Raw genomic sequence first — 25,741 nt, 5'->3', positions numbered from 1 at the left:
GGGCCCGGGGTCCCTGGAGGGGAAGCGGCCGGTGCGCGGTTGCCATGGAGCCTGTTGTGTAACCGCAGGGCCAGACCCGTTGCGCGAGGATCTCCGGGCTGCCGTGCGGAGAGAGGCTGCTTCTGAAGGCCACCTGCCTTATTAATGACTTCCTGCAAGTGAATGACAGTTGTTTCTCCCCGATGTTGATACAGAGTACGTCCTTTCAGAAGACAGTCTCACCCTGAAGGCTCCAAACTATACCAGCTTCAGGCTTGCCTTGGTAAGCCAGACCAGTGTCAATTTCATAACAACTAGATCCTTTATGTCGTACTTCAAACTGCAGCCTACAGCCATCTGTTCTGATCAGTTTCAAAAACGTGTCCTTTCTGGGTTTGGATATGTTAAGCTGCATGTGTTTTTTTTAGGTCATAGTCTTCTGGAGCCCGTTTAGGCATAGGATTGACTTCACTCTGTGGCAAGGAGAGTAATTTTTACAGATTGTTTAATTTGTCTTGATGTCAGCATCTTCCAGGAGTATTCCATATAGTTGTCTTTAAGAAGTTTTGGCCACTTTTTCCTTTTGATTGTGGAAACTAGTGTGGAGAAGCCCTTGAGGGAAGGACTCATGGAGGAGTAGACTAGTAGGTGTTCTGAAACAAGAATTTCTCCTAAAGAAGCATGCTCATTGTTGTGCTTGTTTTTGTTTGGGCACGGTTTTCATGAGGAACTTTGTGGTGTGAATGTTTTTATGATGATGTGGTTCTTCTTTGTGTTGCCTTTGAGTAGAGGATGCCAACAGAGGACAGCCGCCTGCCAGACAGTACCCAAGAACAAGATCCTGTTACTACTTCAAGCAATAATTGCCTGCATAATGCTGAGGAATTTGGAATTGAAGAAGAAAATGGCATTTGTAGCAGTCACCTGGATAACAGTAATAGAGTTCCGAACTCTGACAGCCAGTCATCCACTTCCATGACTGTTCCATTGGAAGTACCCAGAAGAGGACAACCCCTTTTACAGATCAACAGGCAGCAGATTCAGTCCGTCTCAGACAGTGCACAGGCTGCCGAGCTCGAAGGTTTAGGAGTTGATGTCTATGACCAGGATGTATTGGAGCAAGGAGTTCTTCAGCAAGTAGATAATGCAATTAATGAAGCTAATAAAGCAATAAAAGTAGCCAGTGCGAAGAAAGAATATCAGTCAGTGCTGGATGACTTAAGGTAAATTGTGTCCTTTCTTACTGTTCCTTTCTGTTACTGACTATCTGATGAGGCTCTGTGTCTCATGTTTTTAAAAGCTGGAAGACAAAAAAGATGTTTTGAAAGCACTAGGTCACATATACTCTTCTGAGTCACCCACTTTTTAAAAACAGAGAAAATATTATTCATATCAGTGCAATGCTTCATTGCTCTTATTTGACTAAGTCAGTCATGCATCAGGGTCGTAGAGGACAGTGCATCTCCTTTTTCTGCTTTGTCTCCTACCTGACCAAGATGCATGTCTGTTTTCTGGGCAGTGAATAACTGCATTATATTCTGTTATTCAAAGTTCCAGTCAGAAAAAGTGTCACTTCTTCAATTCTGTATGCTTCATGGGGTTATCTGCTTCTCTTTCTGTGCTTTCTGTAACTTGGATGAGTCCATATCATGAATGTCCTACAGCCAAAACAACCTTATCACAAGTACTTGTATGAAGTGCTCAATGATACCTTAAAATAATCAAATTATTAAGTAACATAGTATCTTGGTAGGAGAAGACTTTGGGGGATAGGAGCCACTAGCTTTTTGAGTTTTGATCTTAGATCTCCCTTTCTGTTTATAGTCTCATTGTACAGTTACTGTGTGAACTACTGCAGGTTAATAATTTTACCTGTGCATCTTTCACTGTATTGCATTCATGTTGGTTTTTACTGCTTGAGTGCTGTAGGCCTCCATTACCTGTGTGAACTCTTACATAGCTCTCTTGTTATGTATATGCTTAATTTTATGCACTTCATTAAATTTCCAGTTTGGGTGTGGAGATGTGAAATTAAGTAAGTTAGCAAAACTTGAACCTAATTTCAGATGTTGTATAGCAGAAGGATGTAATGAGTAAGATGGTCATTGAGAGGAAGAATGGAGCAGCGTAACTATTGCAATTAGATTATGCAATTATTGAAAGAGTGGTGCACAGCGCTGTCAATTAGTTGATATTTTCCTGGTTTTCTTATCTATGATTTTTTCATACCCCTCTATTTTCACCTTCCACTTAAAGTCGTAAAATGAGATTTATGTAAGGGGATGCAAATGATTTATGCAGACCTGTAGAACTTTGTCTGTATAAGATGTAATGTGCAAGTCTGAAAGATTATTTTGGAGAAAATTAGCAGAGATATAGCTGGCTTGTTGAGCAGAGGGACTAACAAAAATAAAGAGGTGTATGAGTAGTACGGCATGGAGTTTGTTAAAGTCCTGTAAGATTGAATGAGTGATTAGAGGTAAAATCAGGCAAGGAGTGGTTTTTGAGTAGTTGGCACAGAGTTCATGGTAGCAGCTATGTGGTTCTATAATGTACACACAAAATTAAGTAGAAGAAGGAGGATAAAAAATGGTTGAAGTTAAATCTTGTGTAAATCCTGCAGTCCTGTTAAATAAAGCTTTATGGAAGATGACAGTATTGGTATGTGTCAAGAGACCCTAGGGCCAAGGAAGTAAGAGCCAAAAGGTAGGAGACACACAAGAGGATGGTATGCTTCAAAGCAACAAAACAAGAGGTTGAGAAAGGGGGTGGCATGATTCAAAAGTCTTGAAGTAGAACAGAGAAGTGAAGGTATCAGTGATAGCTGGGGAGCTGGTAGAATACATCTCCTAGGAAGACAGTGGTAGAATACAGATTAGAGCTAGAGAGAAATGTCACCCAACAATTTCCTTCCTGACGGTTGAGGAGACCTATGTAGTGCTTTTCTTTGCATATAAGGGGAATAATGGCTGCTTTGCAGGTGTTGTAAAGAGTTTTCTTTCACATTTTTCATAATACTTTGGGATGCTAATTTGTGTATCTTTATGAAATATTCTGCTATTTGAATCAACAAGCTTAGACTTGTTGCTTCTGGTGGCGGGCCAGTGCCTCCTTCCTTGCAAACAAATTCAACAGTAGAAACAGATGATATTAGGTTATATCATGTGGTTCAACCTGAATTTCATATTGTACATGGAAACATGAAACATGGTAGTGCATGAGTAAGGAAAGTTTAATGTTGATGTGCTGTTAATTCTTTGAGCTAATCTGTCTTCCTGAAACTGTATTTGTATCTTGTTATCTATTCTTTGTGTAAAAGAGACATTGTAAAGGTAAAAAGAAATGGGCTTCCTTACATAATGGTATAAAACTATTAAAACAGTTTTAGAAAATGAAAACATAGGATGTCCTGTTCAGATTTTTGGTTTGCGTTAGCATAATAAAAGCAACCACTGTCACTTGCTTATTATCATCATCAGACTTGAGTACTAAATACTACAGTGGTTTGTTCAGTTTCCTTGCCCTTGGAATTTTAGTATTAGCAAAAATACTTTAAAGAGTTGTACATTATAAAATATTTTCAAAGTGCATAGTATTTCCAGTGATGTTTAAATATATAATGCTTATTTAGAAACTTACCTTTAGACCTTTTAAAATCTTACCTTAAATCTCCTGGAATTTCTAAATTGTCTGAATCGAGAATGTGCTATTTTTCTTTTTAGAGTTGACTAGTACATTGCAGTCTTCTTGTTTTTTCAGATCATGTACAACATCTCTGAAACAAATAGACAAAATAATTGAACAACTTTCACCTGAGGCTGCTGACAACAAAAGTATAAATAGAAGACTAGATTCTGTAAAACGTCAAAAATATAACAAGGTGATTGGTTTACATTGATTTATTGCTGACAATACTTAGCTTATACTTTGGCTTAAGGTTTAGATTATGTGATATAATTCTTGCTTAATTATATAGTTCAGAGTCAGTCTACAGTTGTTGTTCCTTCCTTTTAAATGGTTTGATTTTCTACCAAAAAATGCAAATAGCTGATTTAAAGATGTGAAATTGAGACCTAATTTTTTTTTTTATTTGAAGTTTCAGAGCAAGCTGTAAAACTGAGGTTCCAGGACCTGGTTGGCAGAATGATTTGCATTAATTTAATTAAATCCCTCCCAGTAGTATTTGGAGAATTAGCAAAGCATTGTTAGGGCATGATTCAATATCTGACCTAAATCTCAGCTCTTATGGTGTTCATTCACTACCTTCCTTTCCTTAATCCTCTTTCATTGTCCATATCTTTCTTGTACCAGTACACATCATTCCTTTCTGTGAGCCATTTTAACTCATTGATTTGGCAGAAACTGCTCCAGCTTTTTTCTGCCAGTGTAGTAAGTTAAAGGAGCTTGTAGAGCAATCTAGCAGGCATCAGGGTAATGTAAGCAATAGACCTATACAGGTGTGAATAGGAAGGAGGAGACTTGAGAAAAGGGAGACTTCTCCTGGTCAAGAATATAGCACTTTGATGAGCCCACCATCTGATGGAAATTCACTCCAATGATAAATCTGACCGATAAACTTACTGCCCTTTGCCCTCAGACACTTCTTCCCTGTCTCAGGCCATTTGCCACTGACTCATTCAGTTGTTTGGTTTTTAACTTTGATCATTTCAGCAACCTTGATAACACTGTGCTTACAGTTTGGCCAATTGAGAGAGTGAGAGGGACAGCACTGAACAGTGGCGTAGGACTAGGAACAAGTAGCTGGAAGTAGTGGGAAGAAGTGCATCAAACCAGACTTTCCACTGAAGAGTGGTCATGTAATTGGACACGTATTTTGGTTGTTTGCATATTACTTGAAGTAATTTACTTAAGTGTTAGTTGCAGGGGAAATTAAAACCTTGTTGCAAACTCATTGTTAGCCATCTCCAACAGTCCTTGAAGTGTAAGAATAGATCCTTGTATGAAAACTGTAATCTGTAAAAGTGGCCCTAATAACCTCAAGGGTGTTTTGAAGACTCTTTGGAGGCAGGTAGTGTATTTAAAGCTAGTCTTGAGCTACTTTTTGCATGGAGACGTGCCTTTTAGTACCTTTTGTAGTATTAAAAAAAATAGTTGAAGAAGACTGAATTCTTCCATTATTGAGACAAATGTGAAATTAATGACTGGTGCAAGACAGCTATTTCCTTAGAGCTGTCATATAGGGAATGTTTTATGAAGGGAGGTACTCTGGTAGCAAGGATACTAGTGCATACCCAGGAGGTAATATATTGTACCATACATTGACGTACTTACCCTTTGTGGTTTGAAAAGTGCTACATGAAGACATGGGCAGGCTAGTGAGCCATTCCTGACCAAAAAGAAAAAAAAATTTGGTCATTGTGCCATGAACTTGATTCTTACTGAAGTATGTGCCTCCCTAGATGAGTAAATATTTCCAAAGAATGGAATTACAGATGTGGAAATTATATTGCCTGTTTCTTTGTTTTACTGGTTAGAATGTCTTGTTTCATAAGTGAAAGTTAGCAACATGAAAGAATCACAAAATCACCAGTAAGTATACAATTGAGGATATTACAATCAGATAAAAAGTGTAACAGAAGAGCTAGCTGCGAATTTGGACTATACTTGTGTTATAGCATCTGTAATGTTGATTCTTTTCACTTATTTTTTTAAAGTCATTTCACTTGTAGTTTTCACTGTTAAATTAGCTGTGACCACTCCTGAATTAACTGTGTACAAACATATATTAGGATGATGGACAGATTTACAGTTTCAGTTTCTTTCTAACAAAACATTCCAAAACTTCTGGGATGCTAAATAAATCTTATTAAATGTTATAGCTGTTTTTAGTGGCTTAATAACCATTAATGCAGTCTTGCAAATAATGAAAACATCTTCTGGTGTTCTTTGTGCATCTCGCTGATCCACTTGATGGGCTTCCTTCACTAGAATCAACACTTTCATAAAATTACCTCAACAGATGTACATAAAAATGTGTAAAGTGCACATGAAATTTGTGTGTACAAACAATCCGATCCTACTGTACACATGTGAGATGTTTGTACACAAAAAATTGTGTGTGTTCTGTGTGCTGGAGCCCTACAGATATTGTGGTGACACTTTTTTGAGCTTTTTTTCATTGCAAGTGGAATACTGTGAGCATTTGAATATGACATTCTGGTGGAAAATATGCAAATCTAGCTATTTAAGTATTGTTTAAAAGGATAGCAAGTTTATGAACCAGACTAAAAATTAAATTATGTATCTACTTGTCATTCAAGGAGCAACAGCTAAAGAAGATCAAAGCAAAACAAAAGCGTCTGCAAGCAATTCTTGGTGAAACAGAGATTCTTCATGAAATAAATGATGTTGAATTCGAAGAAGATGAAGGTATGGGAGAAGACTGAAAGTTCTGTTCTACTTTGATGTAATGCCTTTTTTTGTTTGAAGCTAGTTTGCAAGATCTTTGCCAGTAAGGAGATAAGTTTCAGTGGTTTGTTTTGAAAGAGAGAGTTAAGAACACTTATTCTCTGCACCTGCAGAATTGCAGATCTTGGCATATTCATGTGGGAAGTTTTAAAAAATGGATGTTAATCCATGTTCAGCTCAGTAGGGATGGCTAAGGCACATTAGAGTATTGGGCTTAATAAATTGGAAATCCTAACATTTTTTCACAGCTAATTTGATAAAGATGACTAACATCATGATCGAATTAGAATTTATATGCTGGATGCTATCAATCAGCATCAACAAAATTGATTTTTCTTACTGTTGGGAAGCATCACTTGAAATGGAAGGGGGAAGTGCTTCTCTTTTTCAGGCTACGTTGTGATTTAAAAAAAATAAAAATAAGGCTTCTTCCAAAGCAGTATATTTGTTCTCTCAGTGTTTCACTAGGTGTTCTTTCTTACTGCCTTCTGCAAACTGAGCTTGGATTTTGTAACCCCAGTTTGTCTGTGTCTTGGCCACAGTCACTAATCTGCAGTATTCTGCAGGGAAAGTGTGGACCCCATGACATCTGGGTGTCACCTTTGGGTTGTATTTTTGTTTGCAGAGGTATAAACTCTGTGCTATTTGTCCATTGTAGATGTCTGGAGTGGATTCCAGATCTCATGGAGCTCATGCTTCCCCCCTGATTCAGCAAAACTTAGAGGAGTCAAAACCTCTTTTTTCTTAGTAGAAAAGCATCTTTAATCCTATTTCTTTGAATGCAGTAAAACTCGGGCACCCAGTGTGGTGAAATGTAACTAGGAAGTGAATGGAGCCCAAGACAGAAGAAATGGAGTTGAGCAGTTCCTGTAGTTTGAGAAACTGAGGGGGTGGAGAGGGAGGAGTTTCATGCCTGATGCATCATCGTTAGTCATTAAACATGTTTTGGTGATAAATACAGTGGTTTAAATGGGACCATATACAGTAGCATGCTGTGCTGGCAATTCTGGTACAGCTATTTTGAAATTTTGGACCCTGATAATAGATTTCAGGCTGGAATTCGCCTTCAGTTTCCTGAATTCAAGAGCTTTTCCCCCTCTTTGGTTTCAAATACCGATAATAGCTTGTGTTAATATGTATAGCAACTGTATATGCTGTTTAACTTGAGGGCTCTGTTATGGCAACATGCTGTGCAGCCAGTCTGACTTCTGAAGTCATAATCCTGATATTAGTATGGTCAAGTAGGAAGATGAGTTTTATGTTTTGGTTTTGTTTTTTTGGTTTTTTAAGCATGCAGGAAGACAGTGTTTTTTATGTGTTTTGTAAGATTTGTGTCTGTCCTGGTATGGTAATGGAAATGTCAAATTTCAAGCTAATGAGTAGGACTGAAAAATAGTAAGATAGAAATGGACAATGTCACTGCACATGGGAACGCAGTGGTTTCTTGCACTGAACATTGTGGCATGGGTTGGGTTGAATTGACAGCATAGAGAGCACATTAGAGTTCCTCTACCATGAGGGACTGTAGTTTTATGGTAGTTCTTGCTGCTGTGTGTTGTTTCAGATGTATTTGCATTGTGATAGTATGTGTAATGTTTCCTATATGAAGTTTGAGAAGTAGTTTGAAGTAAAAGTTACACTCTGGCTCTTTTGGCCTTCTGTTTTGTTGGGGTTTGCCTCTTTTGAACTTCAAGTATTATGTGTCATGATAATTTGGACTTTGAGGTTGTATATAAAAACTGGACTGAATGCATATAAAGCTGTGGGGGGAGGGAAGGACATGTCACTGAAACAAATCACCCTTGTTCCTGTGTCTGAGTTATTCAGAAGGTGTTAAAGGCATGCTGGATGTTCTGATTTATGTTGTAGAACCTGGTCCATCATGTCTTGGCAGTATGCTTATGCCTGCTCAGGAAGCAGAGTGGGAAGAGCTTATTCGTACTGGCCAAATGACTCCATTTGGAACTAAAATATCTCAGAAGTCAGAGGGGAAGACACCACAGTTAAATGAAGAATCTGATTTCGAGAAGTACTTAGCAGACCAAGATAAGCTGTCATCTGAAAGAAAGAAGTTATCCGTTCACAAAGGAGCAAAGAAGAAAGCACAAGCCAAAAAAGTTCAGTCCGTAGCTCCTGCATCTACTACAAAGGAAAAAGGGGGTAAAGCCCTGTCAAAAACAGATAAGCGCTTAAAAAAACACATGAGAAAACTTCAGAAGCATGCCCTTCAGATTCGTTCAAAGGCAGAGATTCCAAAAGAAAAGAAATCTCATGAAGAGAAACATGATAGTGGAGAGTCTGAGTATGTACCTGATGAGGAGCTCTTTGATCCAGATTTTTTAGAGCGGGCATCTTCTCATGCTGAGAATGATTCTGATTATGAGCTCCAGAATTTGTCAAGAAAAAGAAAATACGTGGTGAAGAGAGACTTTAAAGAAGCTGAAGATGATCCTGACTTCTTTCCAAGCTCTGACGAAGAAGAGCCTACACTGGGGAAGCGCAAAGAAAAGAGATGCAGAGATGATGGAGATGAAGACTATTATAAACAGAGACTAAGGTTAGTCCTAGATGTTTTTATTAGTGACATTAGCAAATTATGCTGAACATGCAAAGGGCACTGTCTGTAATACAATGTTAGAAATTGAAATAAGGAAAACAAGACAGTCAGAATGATTGTAACGTTCCAGATGGAATCATACATACCTGTTAATTACAAGGACTTTGCTCCTAGATTTTTCTGATTGTTAGGTCCTTCAATAATAAGCTGTTTGTACAAGTATGGCCAAAATCAAGTATATCTAAAACAGCATATTACTTGGCAGCTTTACGCTTAAGTACTGCCTCTGTCTGCAGATCATATACCTACCTTTCAAAAAAAAAAGATGTCTCATGTTTGATAGGCAAAATTACAGTGCAGACAGACAATGCCCTCCCTCTTCAGAGGGATGCCACTTTTACACTGAGAGAGAAATCTTTCATTTGGGATGGTGTGAAATGCCTAGTTTTTTACTTTAAATAATTAACTGCTAGTCAAGGAGAAATTATTTGAATGAATTATAGTTACATACTATTTTTGTAGAATCTGTTAGTTTATTGAAATCCAAGGCAATTACCTACAGTTTATATGGCTAACAGGCTAATTTGAAAATCAATATTAAAAGGATCTTTTGAATTTAAAGTTGTAAAAATTTCTACTGGAAAGGACAATATTATTTGATTATTAGCACATGGTATCTCTTGCGTAACTTATATTAGAAGACATAAGTAATGAAGGCTGTACATTTATAATGCTGTTAGTCAAGTCTAAAAAGACCTGCTCTGTCTGACTGTGATTTTCATCTCTTTGTTCTTGATGAGAGTGAGGGTAAAAACATCCTTATCTAAAGAGATAGTGACAGTGGTGGTAGTAGTGGTGTTTTCTGTTGCTGTGATGACCTAAGGTTGTAAACTGAGTAAGATTTCTAAGTAGAGTCTAGTATGTTAGGTGGGGAAATACAGCTAAGAATACAAGTTATTTTTGAAAATGTCAGCTGAAACACCTTGTGCTAATCTGTGATTTGTGAAATTTGTATGACCTGTGTGTTGATGATCTCTCTGTAGCTACAGCGCGCTGCTGAGATGTTTTGTCTATTGATAGCGTATCTCTTGAGCTCCTAACCATAAGACTGTACAATGTTTCCATTTTCACAGCTGCCTGGAAAACATTTTGAAGGGGCAATGAACATGTAATTTGTTAGCTGTTAAAATGCTAGCTAGACATGCCAGCGAAGTTAAGAGACATTTCTGCACATACTGGGAGTCAAATGATCAAATCACTAAGCTGGTTGCTTTGTTTCAATTGTTCTCTAACCGCTGGCATGTTGTCTCTTTTCTAGTAGAAGGGTTGAGCTTCATAAAATGAACTTCAGCTTGTTGATAGCATACTTTTAATTTATTACCTTTAGTGAATGTCCTTAGTTTTATAGTCCTCTAGAAAATAATGGATTCCAACTTGAAAACGGCTGCTTTAGAGTGAAAGGAAGAATGCGTATATTAGGGCTGTCAGTGAAGGGTGATTAATGCAGTGATAAGGCCTAGCAGAGGAACATGGTCAATGCTTGGGAGACTCAAATTTTACACTTCTATGGAAATATAAAATCTTACAGATTTAAATGAAGCTGAATCAGAGAAGGGGTCAAGAAGTAGAGTTATAAACACCATCTCTTCTTGTGGTGAGAGCCTGAGTTGCTGTGGAGGAAGAGGTGTCTTCAGAGATACTCACAGTTTTAGATGTAGTGGTACCAAAACCTTGGCTAGGAAGAGCCCAACTTCACTTTCACATTCGAGGTTATGAAGGCAGATTAGGAGCTGATATGAGGCAGTAGGTTTTCATTCCCAGGATGCTTCTTTTCAAAGTTAAAGCATAGTTTATTGCTCTTGAATAGAAGATTTCAACAAGAGGCTAATCTGAACAATGTCCAAAGGGTCAAAAAGAAATATGTTTTTTATGCATTAACAAAAATTAATTGTACTTAATTGGTAAAGTATTTACTATTTTATTGAATAAAACTGTACTCTTCACATTTAAATTAGACCAATATTAAATCATTTTTAATTCAGAGTTTTCATCAAGAGTAATTTATTTTGATTGAAAGTTTTAATATGACTCACAGTTTAAATTCATTCAAACACATTTTTTAATAACGTTAAGATTGTGACAATTTATCCTTAGCAAAGTCATATCACAGAATACATTTCTTCTGGTTACTAAAGTTACAATAAAAGCCTAAATGAATTTTAGAAATACCAATAACTGTAATTGCTACCAAAACACTACATCTCTTAAAAATTTCATAGCTACAGTTATTGTGGCTGTTAAGCTGCAGCTGTCCACATTGATGTTTTTATGCTGACACCCCCAGGTAATCTTCATTATGGGAAATGCCATGAGAAAATAAAATGTGGTGAATTAAGAAACATATTAAGAATGCTATAGAAATGCTGTCATTTGCTTACATTTATGTCTTGTTTCATGTCAGTTTTACTTTTGAATGCAAACGAATGGGTGAGATTATGGTATATTTTACCCCTGAGAAAGGCAGGGGAAAATCCTTGAGGATTACTTTAGTCTTCTGAACATCTAGTCTTGTGCTTGGTGCTGAATACAGTCCTACACTCTTAAAGATTGAAAATGGGTATGCTTAACATTAAAACTTTTCAGAGATGGGAGTTGAAGAGATTGGTCTGTGTCAAGGGGAAACTACAATGATGTTGTTAAAGCATTATAATTAGCTAGCTGTGGGACTGCAAAGCATCTTTAGAACAAGAGACTGTTTCCAAAACAGCAGCTGGTGTTATCTGTAGTAAACAGGGCAGGCAGGAGAGCACCTGACTCTCTCCTTTCCTTCTAAAGGCTACTTGCAGTTGCCAGTCTAATCACTCAAGGCAAGATGTGATCAGTGAAACATGAAAAAGTAAAAGTTAGTTATAACGAATTTGGCTCACGCTCTCAGTAGTTTCAATTCTTTTCCCTTGCGTGGGTCTTGCCTTTCTCTAGGTACTGTTACGGGAGCCATTTTGCTGTGCAGATATGCAGGGGAAAAATCTGAAAAGCTTAACATCTAAGATGAATCGTAGCTTGCAAGAATAATGAACAGTAGCAAGGAACTATCAGGGTTAGGGAGAGTAAGGTAAATAAGTAGTATAAAGTCAAGGAGCTAAAAGGTAAGTTTAAGATTCAATGAAAAATAGCATATCATCATTCCCAACTGTCCTCCATACTGGCTATTACCAGCTGAACCCAGAGGATTAGGCAAGCAGTCTCTTAGATGGTGCTGAAGGTCTCAGAGGCTTTGTCCCCATCAGCAGATATGTTAGCAATGTATATTTTGTCATACTCAACAGTGAACATCTTGGTATAGAAGCATTCAAAATTGGTGCTGGTGGAATCTTACTTAACCTACTGTTTCCTGCCTGGTGGAATGGTCAGGTCATGGCAGAGCCAGTTTCTTTGAAGACTATGGAATGAGTGAAAATGCTTTTTTCAGCTTCTTTTACCTAGGATCACAAAATGAAAGTAACCTTGTATGCAGATTAATGTATAGAAAATAAACATTTTCTGTGTTCCCAGCAAGAAAACTGCCGCATAGTTTTCTTGTGCTATTCTCAAGACTGCAGATGTGGAAACTGCAACTTCTCAAGATTTTTTTTTTTTCATATTAATTAAAGTTTTCCTTTGCATGTATTAAAATGCAAATCATAAGTATAACCAACTAATTTTTGCTGCTTATAATATATGTAGTTAATGTGTTACATTACTGACATCACTAATACAGTGTCTGCCTAGGGTTACAGCTTGGAGTCAAAACAAAAAAATGAGCAGTCTTCTGGTCACTATTCCCACAGCAGTTGTCAGTATTTATCTGCCTGCTGCTTCACGGAAGGAATTGCATGTCATGTTATGGGATATAAGTGCCGTATCTGTCTTTTCTTGTGTATTCTGTATAGTTTGTGGAGCACAGTTGTTTGAATTCTTCAGCTGCTGCTGAGTGCTCAGAAGCAAGGCTAGGAAAGCTGCTTCTTACAATGTCTCCTAAGTGATACCCTAGCAGCTGAGTAGCTGGAAGTTGTGGCTATCAGTGCACAAAGCAGTTGATACAAAGAATCAAACCAAAAAAATCTGCTTAAAAATAATTTTTTTTTTCAAAAATTGGATCAGTTTTCATGTGCTAGGTCTCTTTGAAGTATCTGAGTCACTGAATCTCTTGATGTTTCAGAGTTATAAATTTAAAAAGGATTAAATGTTACCTTACCTGAAAGATACTTTCTTAGAGCATCCTAACTGCTCTTTAAAATGACAAAGCCAAGACACAGATGAAGATATATTTTGGCTTACTTGCTGAGTACACCTTTCATTCTAAGCTCAAGTGTGTAATTGTCTACATCACTCTTAATTTAATTACAGAGACTTGTGGTACTAACAGCATGTGTATCATCCGTTAGGACATACCGATTAAATCCATCCATATATATCATAAAAAGTTAGATCAGAAAAGTAATGCCAAATGCTTCAATTTAGCAAATTAGAATAATCTGTAAGTGATTCTTAGCTGTCTAAAATATAAAACATATTGTGCTTCACAAATGCAAGCTATATTAAACACTCAGCTTGGTTCCTGACTGGTTTGGATTTTTTTTTTTTTTACATCAAATTGGACTCATTACTGTTTTGGATGCAGGATTTCTTTCTAGAGTATTGCAGTAAGTGTGAAATGGGCTTAGTATCTGAATACATTCTTATATTAAGAAATATTTAGTTGTATTGTATATGGCTGTCATATTGCACTTTCAGGATAAAATCGTATTTATGTCAGTGACCATGTACAACATAAAATAGATTCTCAAAGGTCATGCTTTTATTTTCAAGAGACAGTGATATAGTAAAACCTGTAATTTCTGATTGTTCAGGCATACTGATGGTATTTCACTGAGGTGCATAAGCAATATATTGACCAAATGGTCAATGTGTTACTGTGTAGTTAAGTCAAATATGAGCTACTGCTGTTTCCCTGTCCAAAGTTTGATTTCTGGGGAAAGGTACAAGACCAGACTGACCAACTGATTGGTCTGGTCTGGCAAATAGTGCTTGTCCTCCCATTGCTTCAGCCGTTTAGATGTTTACAAATTTTTAAAGAAAATAATGTGAAGTTTTAGTGTAGAATATCTTAATACAATGTCCTACATGAAGTTCACAGCCTTTCAGAAACTGAGTAGCTTCTTCAGACTTTGGAAGTTGTTCGTGGTGACAACAAAATGCAACAAATTGCTACTTTTTCTTTAAACTCGTAATTGAGGGCAAAAAAACTTCCAGGCCTTTGGAAGAGGTGTAGCACCAGAGCCTTCAGTACTACAGCTTGCGTAATTACACACTTCAGTAAAGTCACAGATAACAGTGTGTATAAAATAAAATTTTATTTAGGAAAATTAAGTACAGGATTTATTAGATCAAATTCTAGACATATGTATTTTCTAGGTATCTAATAATTTTAAGAGAAATCCCAACATCCCTTCATGCAGAAGTTATATTAAGGTGAACTGCCTAAATTCCTGGAAGGCCATGAGCTAATCTCAGAAACATTTCTTCTTGGTTGTTTCTGGATCACTTTTTCTAATGTACACTAGAGGGCAATCAGTTTCTTCCCAGGGGAGACTGAAGCTCCAGTGTTGGCTAGTTGCATTTCATATTGTGATATAGAATTAGAAGCAAACTCTTGTACAAATTATAGCCTTACTTGAGTTTAATGTGGATTCTTTACCTGGCTGTCACTTCAGAAGCTTTGTAATCTGGAATTGTTTTGATACCAGTGTGGTAAGTAGGAGTTTCAGTCCTTGGTTTGAGTCTTGTGATAACCCAGTCAGATAAAATAATCAAGTTCTGACATTTCTCAGTTCCACTAATAACACAGTTTGAACCAATGACTGTCAGCATTTGTCAATTTGAATAGTTGATCTTTTTTCTGGAACTCAAAATTGTAGTTGACCATCTGTGCCTGATAGCACAACATTGTAGTACTGAACAAAAATAAATGCATTTGTATGCTGTGCCTCTAGAATATATCATATCTGCCTGCTAGACTCCAGAGCATGAATGTTACTATTAAATCAAACATTTAACAGACTGCTAGTCTAAGATAGAGATTTCTATTTCTGTATTAGGATAGATACATAAAAGTATTGCAGGGAAAACGTTAACACTTTATATTTTTAGTAAATTCTTTTTTTACTACTTAACTGGGTACATGATTTCATATAATTAAATAAGAACAATCCAATAATAAACATTATCAACTCATCACTTTTTAGTAAGGAAACTGAAGACTGTCTGTGTCCATCTTGTTTTTTTCCCCTGCATATGCTGATTTTTCTCTCCATCATGATTTTTGCTTCTGAAGACTTCCTGACTTAAGAGATGAAAATATATCCCAGTGAAACTGGCTCTTTAAACCTGTCCAGCATTTTGTTGCCTTAGTGGGTTTTTTAGTGCAGTCATTTTTGGCAGTTATAGTAGCTTGTACGTTTATTTTGACTTATAAAGCAATACCAAAATTCCAAGTTTGTGACTGGTTCCATAAAGACAGGCTGTAAGTATTTTTCTAGAGTGTGTTCTCCAGGGTTTCCTCAATGTGGACTTAAAAGACTGGACAGATGAGTTTTCCAGCATCTCACTCAGGAGGCTCTTTGTCACTTAATGTAGTAGATTTCAGTGCTAGGTGGCTTAACTTACTTTTTTTTTGGCCTGAATTTTTCATTTGCTTCTTTTCATCCCATTGCTACTATTTATAGTTCTTTGGGACCTGAAAAATTTTAGTGTCATGTTTTATATTTCAGATACTTCTAGATACTTCTAGACTTCAGCTTTTTTGTGAGTTTAAATATGGCTGCATTTGCACTGCTTCCAGAACAGTAACATAAGGATATTTTTCATCTGTTCTATAGCTTGTAGGGATTTTGTCAGTTTATACTCCACTTTCAGTGTGCCTGCAGTGAATGGCACTTTAATGGGAGAATTACAACAAAACTCAAATTGTCAGTGAAGTGCTGTTGATTGATTAGTACATATGCAGCTAGCAGTCAGTAGCATACACTTCACTATTACAGGTTGTTGGTTTTGGGTCACTAAAACACAAGTCCATGATTTTCTTGGATGTTGATGATCCTTTGGCAGTTTTTCAAAAGGCGGGGGAATGATGGGTTGGGAAGGTGATTCTCTAACCTGCCTAGAGTCCACATAAGATTAGGCTGCAGACCACTAATCACTCTGATTTCAAAACCTCAAAAAACTCATTCTCTTAATGACTGTTTAACAGATTTGGAGCATGTCACCACAAACATGGCAATGTTTCCAACTGAGTCCTCTGTATAAGATTATACACTGCTGCACATTTTTCTAGGTGAAGGAAGCTATTTAAGTATTTGGTTAGGTTAATAAAATCGTTTTTGGAATATTGTATTGATATTTTTGTGGGTGTTTTTATGGAGGTTTAGAGATTGAAAGTAGCCACATTTTTTTGATGGTGTTAGCTTTTGATTCCATTTTATATCTGTCTACAGAAAATTGTGCCTAGCTATAGAACTCTGAAGGCTTATAATATGTCAAATACTTTTGAGTGTTTACTTACATAATTCTCTCCTCCAAAGGATTACTATTTAAATTATTACATCAGAGAATGCGTTTTTGTTGGGTTTTTACCTGATGGAAAATTCAGTGTAGTTTTCATATAGTATCTTTTCTATGCAATACTTGAATGTTGACTCCTTGTGTTACTCTAGGAGGTGGCAAAAAGAACGTCTGAAGGAGAAAGAACGTCAAACAGCTGAGGAACTTTCTGAAGAAAGTGACGGTGAATTTGAAGAGGGTTTCAAAGTACCAGGATTTATTTTTAAAAAGCTTTTTAAGTATGTATTATGTAGTTTATTTTAATTAAATAATTATGCTGATGTATGCTGTTAGTAATACGAGTGGTAACAGTCATGGTGATTTCTGGATGGCCTTTGCTGTACTTTTACTTCAGTGAATGATGTTTCAGCTTTTACTTCAGTTGTTTCTGAAGGATTATTTCTTCAAAAAAGGCTCCTGGATCAAACCTCAAATAAACTAGTTTATCACAAACACAAAATGCAGTTCCATGAAAATACAAATGATAACTGGCTGACATGAATATTGTGAATGCATATTAGCTAAACTACAAATTGAGAAGCTCTCCTTGTCTATTTTTATAAATGCTTTCTTTTATAAGTTCTTTCTTTTAATTCAAGTGCGGAATGGTAGAATAACTGAAGAACAGGATGTTGGTAAGCTGTGATGAAACACAGAAATGTAGGTATTTCAGTGATTGGGTGAAGTGAGTGAAATTTTCTTTCAGCAGAAAATATGGACAACTGTTTATTTAAATAAGTGCTCAAAGTCTACTCAAAATATAATTCATATTATAATTCATATTATAAAATGGTCTTGAACATTTTGCCCAGTAAAATTTTAAAGTATGGACAGTGCATTCTTAATTCCTTTAGCAGATGGAAAACACTCTGCAACTTTAGCCATTTAATGCAGGATTACAGATTTGAACATGTCTGCTTTCTGTTTCAGTTTTTTGAGACCATGGTGCCCATTGGCACTTTAAAGTTAATCTCAGAAAGCTATTTACAAAAGGCAGCCCAAACAAGCTAGCAGCTGACAAGTAAACTTCATCCATACTCTGTCCTTTAACTTTCATGTATAATAGGCTTGAATTTCTTTTGTTGTCAACATTTCACACAGCAGGAAAAACATCCTCTCTTTCAAAAGCTAACTCTCTAGAATCTTATAATTAGTGTAGTGAAAGCCCTGGTTTATAATGGGTGTATGTGGTATCCCTCCCAACAGGACCACTTAGTCTTAACCTCAAAGAAATTATTAGTGTTCTCCTGCAGTTCCTCAGAAGGAAAGCACTAGCTCTGAAGTGGAATTGAATTAATGACTTGGTTGCCATGACCGTACATGGCCAATATGTGGTCTCCAGTTGTTTATGCAAAGGTACTGCAGAAGTAATCATCCTGAGAACGGATGTGTGGTCTGAGCAACCCAAAGAACAGAAATAAGGCAGACAACTAAAAATTAATCTTAGATAAATCAGACTCACTAATGAAGGGTATCCCCCAAGCATGAGTCAGTTGGCAAAAGTTCCTAAGTGGTTAGAAAGATCAATTGAGTTGAATGATTCATCTGGCTTGTAACTTCAATGCTGAAATCTCCGGTGTAGGAAGGCCCATAGTCAATAGGCATTAAACATTTGAGTTTGGAGCAAGTTTAGTACAAAACGTGGAAGTATATTGACCCAAGTAGGTGTATAGTGCTATACTGTAAGTGATCTTCCTGCATAGTTGAATTGAATTCCAAAGAAGTTAGCTCACACTAGAATAGTAGACCCTTAAGTTCATTCTTTGGTAAGCCTGTGAAGGTGGATAATCTGTTTCTTCCCTATATACTTGTCTGCTTTGAGGAACATTCAACAAGAATACCATTGCTGCTGCTGTGGAACAAAACCAAACGTAGTGAGCAAGTCTGACAAAAATTTGTAGTGTCTGCACTTAGCCTGAGAAAGAAACCAGGTTTCTTCATTATTTGCTTTCAGTGTGTGATTTCCTTGATACATCTGAAATGCAATTTTGTCTCAGCAACAATACAGCTAAACTCTGCAAGCTACTGTGGTGTATTTTGAGGGATGAATCATAGCATGATTGCTCGTGAAATGCAGTCCAAGCATAAGTATTTTCGAAGATCAGGCAGCATTTTTATTCTATGGTATTTTTGGAGTAAAAAGCAAAACATAAAAATTGGTGCAATGAGAACATAAGGTTAAAGTGAATTGATAGGATGAGGGGTAACGGTTTTAAGCTGAGAGAGGATAGATTTAGATTAGATATTAGGAAGAAATTTTTTTACTGTGAGGGTGGTGAGGCACTGGAACAGGTTGCTCAGAGAAGCTGGAGGGGTTCAAGGCCAGGTTGGATGAGGCAGGGGGGCCGGACCTAGATGATCTTTAAGGTCCCTTCCAACACAAACCGTTCTGTGATTCTATGATTATCACTCCATGTAACCATGAAAAATTATTGACAGGGGACTTTTTTTTTTTTACTTTAACTTTTGCATAGTTGCAATTATTGCACATTTATATGATTATGCAAAGAAAGCACCTGCATCTTTTAAATTTTTAGATCATTTTGGAGTGGAGTTTTTCACAAACTTAATTCTCTGCTGTGAAACTTTCTCAGGAAAAGGGGGGAGAGTGAGAAAGATGCTTGTAAATGCAGCTAGTTTTTAAGCACTGAATGTAATCCTAAGAAATAATGCAAAATAATATCAGGGAGTTCTTGAATGGTTGTCTTCTGAACAAACGCTTGACTTTAGTCTGTGGGAGCAGCTTCCACCTGGAATTAGGGTTCTCTCCAATTCTTTGATATTTCTGTCAGAAAATGTTCTGTCTTCATAAAATGTAATAATGGTAGCATCTTAACCCAATTGTAGCTAATCCTGCAAGCCACTTTATAGTTGGTTTTAGATTGCTACATTTTTAAGGTGAATTAATTTCTAATAAAAGGGGTTTTTTAAGGGCTTCTTGGCATAATGCATTTGGGACACTGGCAGATAGTATGATGTCTGAACCATTAGATGTGTTCTTTGATCATCTTTTTCTAACTACTCAAGCAGTTTGTTTGTCTCCATTTAGCATTCTCTAAATCTATACAGAACTCATCATAAATTGATTTGTGATAGTACTTTGTACTCAACTACTGTCATTAGCTATCAGTAGTCCTAAATATTATTTGTTCAAAGAATGAAACAGGATTTTGAAATGCACACAGGACAATGCCCTAAAATGAACAATCCCTTTTTTTTTTTTTTTTAAAAAAAAAGGGTTTTTTCCTTTTTCCTGTTAGGAATGCCTACCATCAAGAAAATTATATTGGTAGCCATGTTCTTCCTCTAAGTTACAAGACATAGAAGTGCTGAAACATTTTTTTAAATTGTATTTTAGATATACTGCTTCTTCATTTCTTTCTGTCCTGTTTTCAATTTAATGCATGCACATGGTGTGTTACTCCTACTGGTCTCGATATTCCATATCATTATTAAAAGCATGTCCTAAAATTATTCTTAGTCCAGCATCTTATGTTCGCCTTTTTAGCTTGCCATTGTAAATCTTGCTTTCTTAGTGTACTGCTTTTAATTGGGATGTATTTCATGTTGTTGCTTACACAATTTCCAGTGAATGACTGGAAGCAGAAACTACCCTGATAACTCTCACATAATAATGCTCTGCTGCATCCCATTCACTGGAATAGTTTATGTTGTTTTGCCCTCCAAAACATTTTGCCTTGTTGGCTTTTTTCTTCATTGAAAGAGACTAAACGTTATTCAACAAATTTATATAAAAAAGAAAGCATGCTTTGGCAGATGTGATCTGTTTTCACAGTGGAGTATAAAGTCTGTGTACCCCTTACAAGTCAAGCTTTTCCTTCAGTTCAAGGTATATGTTCCAAATAATATAATTTAATAGAACCTTACATGTTGTCTTTTCTGAAAAGATAATGCTTTGTTAGAAGAGCTTTCCAAGTTGCTTTTAACACTTAAAATATACATGAAATAAAATACCCTCTAATTACCATGACTCTCAGTTTAATTAGAAATGTTTTAGCATTGCATAAAGAATGAAAGTCACATGTAGCATCTGAGTGCATCAAAAATGTATGACCTAGTAAATACAGCACTCATGTAAAACACACATCCAACATGTTACTGTTGCTAGTATAGGAACCTTGCCAAATTATTAATTCATGAGTACTTTCTGTTATGATCTGTGTTATCAAATATTTGCCATCTTCTTTTTCCTTGTTTTAGGTACCAGCAGACAGGTGTTAGGTGGCTCTGGGAATTGCACTGCCAGCAGGCAGGAGGAATTCTGGGAGATGAGATGGGATTGGGCAAGACCATCCAGATAATTGCCTTCTTGGCAAGCCTGAGCTACAGCAAGATCAGGACTCGTGGTTCAAATTGCAGGCAAGTGCTCCTCTGCAGACTGTCAGTCTGTGGAGCTCAATTAATATTTCATCAGATGTATTGCTGGTGGAGGAGGGTTCTGTGAATTATTAATGACATTTCAATTACAATATTCCTTTAATTCTTTTAGTGGGGGACATCAAAGGAAAAATTTTACGAGACAATGGAGCTGTAGGGCAGGAAAAATTAAACATGTAACACTTTTAATGAATTCCAGGCATTGATGCTTCATTTTGCAGATGAGCCACACTAGATATTTTGGGTCAATACAGTGTCTAAGGTTAGCTTCCACAAATGGATTGTTTACAAACTCAATTACATTAATATCAATAGTTTACACAATATGTAATTTTAAATTAGATGTAATACCTTTAGTTCCATTTATTAAATTTTACATTAAAATATTTGTTCTGGCATGCCACCAGGTAAGTGCTTTACAGGAAGTAGCAAGCTGATTTGCAATGAAAGTTAGAGTTTCTGATCGGCAGGGAACTATCCATGCCAAAAAAAATAGTAGTAATAATAAAAGTGGTAGCTTTTACAGAGGAATTTCCATCTGCTATTTTTTTTGGTTTTTTTCAAAACTGTGCTACAGTGATTGGCCTTTCGTACAAGATCTTTTATGCTTTTTTGTTATTGAGCAATGCTTTAAAATTCCATCTTAATGAGTGAAATCACTGGAAAAGATACTTGTTGGTGTCCTTGGATTTTCAAATGCATGCATGAATAATGCTTGATTTTTCTACTTCTGTTGGCCTATTTACGTGATGTAAATTACTACATGCAATTAAGCAAATACCACAGTACTATACTAAACAAAAATAATTAACTTTCTATGGAGGTATATTTAAATTATGTTCAGCATATACATGAATTGTAAAATAATTCCTTAAAGAGGAAATATGACTCTTTTCTCCAGTTGCATCCTCTTGTAGCCCTTATATAAAAAACTCCATGTCCTCCATCACTCAGGCCAGTTGATTTACTTTGATATGGCTGCCTGATTTAAGGATGCTGTACAGATGATTTCATGTAGGTGTATTTCCTGCCCCAGTAGGAGGACCACTGAGTTGATGGAAATCCTTCAGGAACATCTCTTGACATTGTTACACAGTTACAGCTTAAGATCTAAGATACTGCAGCGAAACTACAATAAAACTTGGAAGAGGCCAAAATATAGTTGCACACCTAAGTTGCAGTCTTCCTTCTGCATGTAGGATAATGTGTTCAGTTTCTTTTTTTGGCTGGTGCATGTCATTATCATAATAGTAATTTCATGGGAGGAAACAAGGTTTAATTTTTTGGTGCATCTTATTCTGATTTTGCTTGTCTGCTGTAAGGCAGAGGGTCTAAGCAACTTGATCTTTGCGTAGTCAACTGTTTTCCCCATCTGCACTCTGAACTAGGAAGGCAGTAACATTGGCTAGCTAGCTTCTCTCTGAAAGCCATGTAGTCTTGTAAGCAGAAGATCTTTCTGTCAGTCTGGCTGAGAAGCATGCATTAAGAGTGGATGGACATAGTTGTATTGTCAGCATGTTTAAATGTCTTCCAGCCTAGCTTGTATCTCGTTACCTTGATGTGTAGATGGAGCTAGCGTACCACTGTATGAACCTGGCACTGCAGGATTTCCCAGCCTTAGCTGGCCTTCTGTAAAATGGAGATAATTCTGTCATTCTTATGCAGAATTGCAAAGATTGTTGTATTTGGAGGCACTTGAGTATTAAGACAATAGCATCGCTTTTGTTGATATTCAAAATATTCAGCTTTATTTTCTATCAGTGAAATTTTCTGCAAAGGTATTCTTTCAAATAAGGTGAGTAAAAATTTCGTTTTGTACATTGCTTCTGTTTCCAATGTTTTTCTGATTTTGAGGCAGCCTGAAGACTAGCTGAAATAAGGAACTACTTGTTACATGGAGTATAACTACTACACAAATAAAAAATGTCTCACTTTTAGCGGTTATTGAGTCATGCAGCTGGGGAAAGCCAAATGTCATGTGAGGTATCATAGCTATAGTGGTGTGAGGATGTAAGGGAAGCAATATTTATAGAGGAGGACAGGTCTGTTGTTAGACAGACTGAGATAGTTGGAACAAGCAACAGCTTTCAGACCAATGGTCCCTTCACAAGAGAAAACAAAGCAGCAGCAGCAAACTTTAAGTAACCCATCTCTAGCCTGTATCTAGGTTGAAATCTGTTACTGAAATCTGTCGAAGGGCTTGGGGGCCCACAAGTTTGCTTCTTTCCAAATACATTTTTTTTTAACTAAGATGTTGCCTTTCACTGCAGACTTTGCTTAATTTATTTGAGAGATCAGATGAGAACCTCTGCCATAAAGTTTACACACTGATTATTGGCTCATCTGTGGTCTTCAAGTTACTGAGGTATAATCATACACATTAAACTTTAAGGTTCAATCTCTACTATGAGTGGCGGAGAGATTAATCTACATAGTGCTTACATAAATAAAAATCCTTTGCCCCAGAAACTTTGTATTGCTCTTGCTGCCCTATTCTTTTATTTTCACTAGGACTTAGTTGTCATTTCAGTTTCATTTTGAGGGCACAAATTGCCAGTGCTTGGCAATATAGGTGTTTAAAATGCAACATGTTTTCCTCTGCTAATTTTTTTCTGTATTAAAAGATTGTAAATATAGTATGACTACAGCTTCATTTTTCTTGGTAGTAAGGTGCAGGAGTAGATCTTATTTGCAATTCTAATCACATCCAATTAAATAAGAACTAATAAAGGATACTTGCTGTGAAGTTGGGTTTTATAAACCAGAAACAACAGAAGAAGAAAAAGATTTGGGTATATTGATCATATATGATACTAACCATAAGCTGCTAGTGCAGTGCAGCTGTGAAAAAGGGACAGAATACATTATGACTATCTATTTGGGGTAGGAACAGGGCAGTATTAGTATCCTGGCACAAGGCAGCAGTAAGACTTTGGTTTGGAATGTTATTGTGTCACCTTTGTTCAAGGAAAAGAAATATAAATTGGATGGGTAGCAGAGCAAATCTGTTGCAGTGATTAGGAGAATGAAGGATGCCTCCTAAGCGTAGCAAGCAGAAGTTCATGGTTTGTTTAGTTTTGTGAAATAGCACAGACTGGAAGAAGTTACATGAGTCTCTTATATAAAGGAATAAAGGGTCTCAAAAGAAGAATAAAATAGTGGCTAGTGGAAAGTGGTTAGAGCCAGACTAGTGAGAGAAGAGATTTCAGACAACTGGGTGGAGAGGGAGTGGATTTTCTGAAAATTGATCAAAGGAAGCATGAACTCTGTGTAAGCTGAGGGGGAAAAAAAAAATCAAACCCAGCATGTGAGCTTGTTTCATACAGACCAAGGTAATAACCAGAGGCAATTTATTACTGCCCACGAAGAATGAGAAACTAATATGTTCTGGGAAAGTTGGCTTTTTTTCCTATAGATGTTCTTAAGAGCAGTTGGCACTTTTGCTATAGGTATTTTTAAGAGCAGTAGCAGTGGGTATTTGGATTCGTAGCATAGCTGAAGGTATTTTTTGCATCTCCAACTTCTAACTTCTCCTTGGATTGCTGGGAGTTTTTTAATTAGACTATGTGAGGTTGTTACATAGTATTTTTTCATAATGAAAGAGATAAGGAACGTCCAGGTGGTTATTCTGCATATGTATAAGCTTTTAATAAAGAATATTATTTCTTAACATCAGCAGTTTCTGAAGGCATTGACAGTTTTTTTTTAAAGCAGGGTATTGCTGGTGTCCAGAAAATCCTTCTTTATTGCTATATACATGCAATCTTGAATGTATACTGTGGTCTTTTGAATTGTTTATTACTGCTTGAATAGTAGTTGGCCAGACACAGATCAGTATGTGATAACTGTAGCTATTGCCTTTGTTTGCAAAGTCATTTTGTTGTGTTTTGTAAAGAGCACATACAGATGGAAAATAACTACTAGTGACCACTACTTAGTACATTTCCTATATAATTGTTGGTATTTGTTTGTGATGTTAATTTTTCTTGTTTGGTTGTTGTGCCAGAGATTTTTCTCTCAGTAAGTCTCAGAAACAATCATATGATTATGAATAAGGAACTTACGAGACAGTTTTAAGTCCAGCTCAGACCTCCACTTCCATGGATGGTAGATTCTGCTGGTTTAGAGTCCTTGCCTTATCTGTAAATTATGGTGATAATAATACAGTATGTTACCAACATGAAGCAGAACACCTATAAGTCCATTTGTGAGACTCTAGCTTCACGTTCTTTTTAACAGAAGTAATAAAATAGTTGTTTCTTAATGATTTTTTTTCTTTTATAGAAACAGTAGTCACCCACACCTGATTTGTATTACCACAGGAGGAAGTCCCTTTATGCCTTATTGTTTGGAGCTTTTCTGTTTCTGTGTTTGTCTTGATAGATGCATCCATTAACTGTTGAGTGGATAGGTTCTTATAGCAGTACCCATTTCATCTTCCAGACTTCCAGAAAAACAAGGTGCCAGTTAATTTCTATAGCTCTTGTATTACATTTGAACTATAAAGTGTATCATTTTGATATGTGTGTATTATAATGCGCCACTTAATATGGTGTATTTATTTCATGTTAAAGGTTTTTTTTTCTTGAATACTTGTATTTTAGGTACCAGGGGTTGGGTCCAACACTGATTATTTGTCCAGCTACTGTTATGCATCAGTGGGTAAAAGAACTGCACACTTGGTGGCCTCCATTTAGAGTTGCTGTTCTCCATGAAACTGGTTCTTATACCGACAAAAAG

The 25,741-nt window shown here is 36.5% G+C and overlaps 1 protein-coding gene across 1 annotated transcript; it reads left to right on the top strand.

The window, feature by feature from the left end:
- Positions 1-771: 771 nt before the first annotated feature.
- On the top strand, positions 772-25,741 carry LOC104462110 (DNA excision repair protein ERCC-6-like; the record flags this gene model as incomplete). The annotated part of the gene is made up of 7 exons (XM_010073936.1): positions 772-1,202; positions 3,739-3,859; positions 6,261-6,369; positions 8,278-8,965; positions 16,717-16,842; positions 20,825-20,983; positions 25,606-25,741. Coding segments are annotated over exons 1-7 (1,770 nt in total), but the record flags the coding sequence as incomplete, so codon positions are not given.

The sequence above is a fragment of the Pterocles gutturalis genome, unplaced genomic scaffold (assembly GCF_000699245.1).
Source record: "Pterocles gutturalis isolate BGI_N339 unplaced genomic scaffold, ASM69924v1 scaffold52352, whole genome shotgun sequence".
In the NCBI taxonomy this organism is placed as follows: Eukaryota; Metazoa; Chordata; class Aves; order Pterocliformes; family Pteroclidae; genus Pterocles; species Pterocles gutturalis.
The sequence above is the reverse complement of the archived record's forward strand: the minus strand, read 5'-3'. Positions and strand labels throughout refer to the sequence as shown.